General features: G+C 40.1%; 1 protein-coding gene across 1 annotated transcript in view; it reads right to left on the reverse strand.

Annotated features, from left to right (window-relative positions):
* Positions 1-5,274, reverse strand: part of LOC100649307 (collagen alpha-1(IV) chain) — a 55,373-nt gene extending 50,099 nt beyond the window's left edge. The window contains exon 1 of the mRNA XM_003399618.4: positions 5,146-5,274. Within this exon, the coding sequence (XP_003399666.2) occupies positions 5,146-5,274 (129 nt within the window). The remainder of the gene's footprint in view (positions 1-5,145) is intronic.
* Between the last annotated feature and the right edge of the window lie 1,102 nt (positions 5,275-6,376).

Genomic DNA, 6,376 nt, shown 5'->3' on the forward strand with positions numbered 1-6,376 from the left:
AGATGTGTAATTTATTTTCAATTTTATAACGTTAATTCAACCATAACATAACGATGAATGTAAATGTTAAAAATATTCTGTTCTTTCTAATAATAAAATCTAGCAAAATCGTCTATTGTTAGAGAATTTAGAAAGAAAAGATTCGAGAATTATAAAATGGTATCGTAAAAGCATTTACAATGTGAGCATAGCATTTATGAGTCTATTAATTTAACTAGAATATTAAATATGACATTAATATAATTCGAGCGGCTAGAATGAATTATTTGTTGGTATTTCGTGTAAGGTAGCAATGACGGAGTGTCTCTCTTTCACGCATAATTTAGTAATAACGGCCCACGTGAACGAGTGTTTAACCAGAGCTGTATCGCGTGTCTCGGATGCAAGCTTTCTCGATTAGTCAAGGTAACACAGCCTTGTATTACAGTTTCACTGTGGACTTTTGGAATAGCCTGTGATCGTTGCTGCACGTGCAATCAAACGCTGCGGATATTTTTTAACGTCTCTATTAAAAACTTTGCTTAAGTTAAAATACTTTAACAAAAATTACGTCATAAGAATAGCAACTCCCCATTGAAAGATTTTTTGTCTATTTCATTTATTTTATTACTGCCATTAAGTGATTCAAGTAAATGATGTGAGTAAATGATGATATAAGTACGTATTATATAATAGTAAGAACTATTTCGTTCAGTTCAGCGGAATAGCAGAATAACAAATAACGGATGACGAAATAGCAAGAGGATATCCTTCGTCATCCTTATTTGTTGTATTCTTCTCAAAAACTGGCTATTCTTCGAACGTTTCCCGGTCTAAACGCGCAACACAACAACTAAAAGACAGATTTATACATTTTCATTGTCACATCGATCAGTAACAGCCTAAAGATGAAAGACGAAATCCGAGACCTAACCGACCCTATCGAACGATTTCTCACGATACTGAATGACTTGCCAGCATAACGGGCCACTGTCGGCAACCTAGAAGGAGCAAAAAAGGCGTGCAAACCTTTTGACCTAACGTTTATTTCATTCTCATCCCCGTTATTGTCGTATATGTCGCCACCCTACACGCCAACATATTTTCTTTTATTCCCCGTAAAGGATGTGCACTGCGTTCAGGCGTCGAAATCGCCTACACGCTAGTTCACCGGGTGATTTCAACGAGATAGAGGAAGATACAGCTGATATCAGAACAACCACGTCTGCGGAATTATTCGTAGACTTTCGTCCTTATTTCTGAATAAGATATTTTCTTCTCTCGCTTCCACGTTATGTCTGCTATGGAAGTTTGTTTAAAATTCGAGGCAATTAAATGTTTGGAAAGTAAAAATAGAATATATGACAAATGTTAACAATAGGATAATAGAATTGTGGAAAATAATATGAAGTTGTTGGTATTTAGCGATTTCAGGTGTAATCTGTGTTAATATTAACTATCCAACGAACGAAAAGTTAACTTTCCCTAATTAATAGGTTAATTATAGTAAAATATCGTATAGCGTAATACGATGTACATTTTATTCTCCAAATGTCTTCTCTTCTGTAAAGCTGCACGGGATGGAACGATCCATATTCATTTCATTGTAATACAATACTCTGTAGCGATGCGCATACACATAATTTAGGATGAATCTAATAATGCAATGCTGCGTACAATATCATAGTGTGGTCAGCACGGAAGCACGCAGTGCTAATTATAGAAACTAAATATGAGATAATTAAAGAACTTGAGAGTGGCACAAGTGCAGCTGCACAAGTGTTGTAATTACAAATAGACCGGAAACGGCAGCAAAGTGATATCATCAACCTAAAAAATGAAAAAAAAAAAAAATGATGCTTTTAACAAGCTTTTTCGTTATATACGTAGTTCAGAACAGAAGCTGTTCTGCTTTCAAATTCGATTGTTTGTAATGGTTAGCCATCAGCATCGGTACTGACGTCATTGGTACTTGTGCTTTTAATAACTGGATTTAACACATGTGTTACACACAGTGCTATTTGCTAGAGGGCTGTGCCCTGACGTGACGGCTATATATAAAAGGGGTACAATTACCTTTGAATTTCTATTACTCTCCGTAGGATTTATAATTTGCCTAATATTGGCGTTGTATTTAAAATATATCGATATCTTCTTCCTTGTCTGTGGTTAACAAATTTAACCATATTCGGATTGTTCTAATGTGTAAATTAGATTTCCTTTAAAAAATTGATAAACTAATTATATACCGAATGAAAGGCTGTAAAGTTTAAAAAATTACTTTCAAGTAAAATTTCTTCTCGCTTAAAAATTTTCATTTATACCTAACAGAGAACTTCGTTTTACGTGCAGCATAATTTTGGAAACGATGATAATCAACGTTGTAAAATGTATTTGCACCGTTCTAATCTCGAAAGTTAATTCACTATCGTTTAGTCAATGAATGGGAAGTTCAAATAAGAGAAGCAATCAATGAACATTACCCAATATTTATCACACGCAAGACGCGAATTGGTTACACAACAGGATTACACCGTTGCGTAACTGTCTGTATAATTGTAAAAATATCCTCGTATACATTATTCATAACCTCTGCTCTCAAGATAAACGCTTTTAACGGTTTGTGACATCACACACGAGCCACACGTGAACTCAAGCTGCCGGGAGAGGCAGTTTGTGCGGTTTATGTGTATGTATATAATTATACATACATCCTCGAAATACCGAATATCTACTTTTCCCCCTTGTGTTTAGTATAATACGATTTCAAGAAATGGAGGAAATGACATAAGATGGTTCCTGCAGTTCTATAATTTCTTGAAATTCGCAGTAAGATCTAATGTAATTATATAAAATGGGATACTGTAATTACTCAATATATCATTGTTAAGAAAGAAGTAATTATCGAAGAAACTGAATAAAAATTATTTCTTCTTTCCTTCGTGCAATTTCGGTATATCGTTATTTTCGAATTTCTTTTTTTTTCAATTTTCTATTGATTTCTTTCGTAAAAAAAGTCATATTGGTCAAATCAAGACTATAAGGTAAATTGATGTTGCACACTTCGATCCCATAAAGCTTCTAGTATCGTGTTGAAAATTGATGATTTTGACGAATGAGATTAACGAATTTGAATGTTAGAGTATATTTTATGTGTAGCATACTTTTTTAAATGCATTTTTTCACGAAAATGAACGAGAAAAGAATTTCGCGGAAAAGTTGAATATTCTTGCATCAAGTAGGTCGCAGAAATCTAATCTAATCTAATCGATATTCTTGGACTACAGGAATGATTTCACAGAAGTGCTAACAAACTGATTAACTTCTCCGCAAACAATTTGAACTAAATCCACATACGGAGATGATATGACCCATATTTCTAGAGCATTGTAGGAATTAATTACACAGTCAACTAACTCACTACTCGGCATGCATAATGAAATTCAGACGTTTTCTGGTTTATTTGATCAGAGCATCGTGCTTATGTAAAATATTAACACGTATCAATGCAATCAAAATATTATTCCAAGCAGTCTACTGGTTCTTGTTTGTATTCAATAATGTATTCTAAAGTTTTTTCGTATCTGTTTATAAATGAATAAATTTCTAACTATAGAATTGCCGTGATATAAAGTTAAATCTAAATAAAGTGAATATAAGGTAAGATATTAAGTAAATGTAATTAAGATTAAATACTAAGCAAGATACAAGTAAGTATTGCTTTGGATGGTAATTTTAAAACGTGTTTCGTTTAATGATCAAACGCCAACATCACATAATCACACGTATACGATAGTATTATCCTGCTATTTTGAAAAATAGATGATTCTTAATAATCTCAAAAGCTGTAATACCATATCATTTTCTATATTTAAAAAGTCAATGTTAGTTGTATAAATGCGAGGAAGGAAAAATCTTGAAAAGATAATGACGTAATAAATAGAATAAATCATTTTATTACAAAAAAATTACTAGGTGCTGAGTTTTGTTTGTAAAATCTTCGATATGGATAATGTCAATTAATCTCGCAGCAAAGCTAAGAGAGAAGATACTTGAGAAGAAAGCGATAATGCGATAAATCGAATAGTTGATTCAGAATTGGAAGCTCGACTATTACGTAAAACGTGCGATATTATAAAATTAAGTTTATCATCGCGAAAACTGTCTTGTGCGAATGATAAATGAGGCGTGCTGAATTTCTGAAGCAGAGTCATGTTTGCCACGCGATCGAGAGATCGATGGTAGATCAACGCATAGCCGACATTCTCACGCGCATGTGCCGCGGAATCGTTGTTCGCATCTACGTTCCTAAAAGCATGTAGCGACGTTACGTCGTCTTGCGTTAAATTGTCCTCACCTACGTTCATAAAACGTACCCACGTACGATACAGCGTTCAATTATTATCGACTTTCTAGGTCTCGTGGCGCGAAAGAAAGGTCTCGTGGCATCTCGTATTCAGATACTACGCGATAACAGCGGCCTACCGGAAATGAGGCCGGCAACATGCTTCGGAGAACTTCTCGCGTGCCAACTTCGATCAGCCCCGTTTCGAGTAGTGAAAATTCGCGATAACTCCGCGAAATGCATTTCTCCTTCTTTTCTCTGTTTCTCTCTCTCTCTCTCTCTCTCCCTCTCTATCTGTACGTCTGTCTGTCTGTCTCTCTCGCCCGTTTGTATCTTCCTCCTTTGGTACAACGATTTCTTGCGCAATCGTGCTAAACGAACCGGTAGTTCGGTCGATCGATACCACGGATCGTAATGAAAGTTCGTTCATCCTCGATCGATATTCGTCGAATAGCGAATGATTATTCGAAACAGGCGTTTTATTGCGAATAAAAATGGTTATCGAAAGAACCGAATACAAAGGTACGTACGACCGGTAACATCACTGAATAAATGACACTTTAGCGGAATGAACGTTAATTCCACTCTTCTCTCTTTCTCTTTCTAAGCTACGACAATGAACGCGCATGACGATGTTAAACGATGACGGTAGAACGAAGTGCAGCACTGCTTAAACCAGCGACGCGAGAATGGAACACTGTTTGGTTAGAAGATACGCGATTCGCGTAAAAAATCCTAGAAGCTAGACGGATTATCCGTGGAGAAGCCCTTTGTCTACGAGCGAACGGTACGTAACTGGGATATTTCAAGGACTCACTCACCACAGCCTCGGTGACCGGTATCCACGTGACGACCAGTAGGGCAAGGACGCAGGTGACTCGCAGGACAACCGGGAACGGACGTAACCCGCGGGCTGCATTGGTTGACGTCGCCGCGGCCCTAGGCCGCATTGTGCCCGACTCTTCTCCTCCTCCTCCTCCTCCTTGTCCCTTTCGTTCTTCCTTCTTCGTTTTCCCCCTCGTTTACCTGTTTACGTTGGTGGAGAATTGCGAATAGGCCGGCAGCCCGCGAAATAGCCGATACTCTCTGATCCGGCTATTCGAACGTCTCGTTCGTACGGTACACACTCGTGCTCGGATTCCGAGTTCTCTGGTGTGTAGTTAAGAGATGTCGTGTCGTGTGGTTGGAAAACGATGCGGTGGCTGGTCGGCCAGCCTGTCGACGCAGCGCGTGTCGAAGGGCCAGACAGACGGCCCGGTTGGCCCGTCCTCCCGATCGGTCGCCGCTTCGCGCAGCCAGACAGGCCTAAGTCAGCGGTGGAGGAGGCGCTCTTCTCTCTTCTCCTCTTCGTGGAGCTGTATCCTTGCGCGTCCGACCGCGTCACGGTGGCGGGTAAATGCTCCCCTCTCGCTCTCTACTCGCCGGTTCTCGCTTCAGTTCGCTCGAGCCAGAGAGACCTACGGCGCGATCGACATCGGCTGAGACCGTGCAACAGTCCTCGTGCGACGCGCGATCGAGCTCGCCTCGACCCGGTCAGCAATCCTCTCCTCCTCTTCCTTCTCCTCCTCTTTTGCCACCTCCTCTTCCTCCTTTTTCTCTTCTGCCGCTCCTCTTCCCTCCAACTTCTTCCTCTTTTTCTCTTCCTCTTCTTCTGCTTACTCTTCTACGCGCTCTTCTCCGCTTACTTCCCTCTCTAACCACACACACACGCTCTTCTCTTCCCTTCCTCCCTTCCTCTCTCTTTCGGCTTCTCCCTCTGTCCTTCCTTCTTGCGCCCTGCTGCTGGTGGTATCTTCTGGTCCCGTAGTTGGCAGAGGCAGGCTGGAGAGTTCGATTCTCTTGGCCGCGAGTTAGCGGACAGCACTGAGAGAGCGGGGGAGGCACAGACTCTGAACACAGTGTGAGAGCACACGAGCTCTCGCGGAATCGAGAGAAGCCTCTCTCCCGATCCTTTCGGCGGAGGAATTCTAGCTGGCGTGGCTCGGCGGCCGCCTCCACCTTCCTTCCCTCCACCCGAGTTCATTCAAAGCCCTCCCTGGATGGGACGGTCCA

This window comes from Bombus terrestris, chromosome 12 (genome assembly GCF_910591885.1).
Source record: "Bombus terrestris chromosome 12, iyBomTerr1.2, whole genome shotgun sequence".
Taxonomy (NCBI): domain Eukaryota; kingdom Metazoa; phylum Arthropoda; class Insecta; order Hymenoptera; family Apidae; genus Bombus; species Bombus terrestris.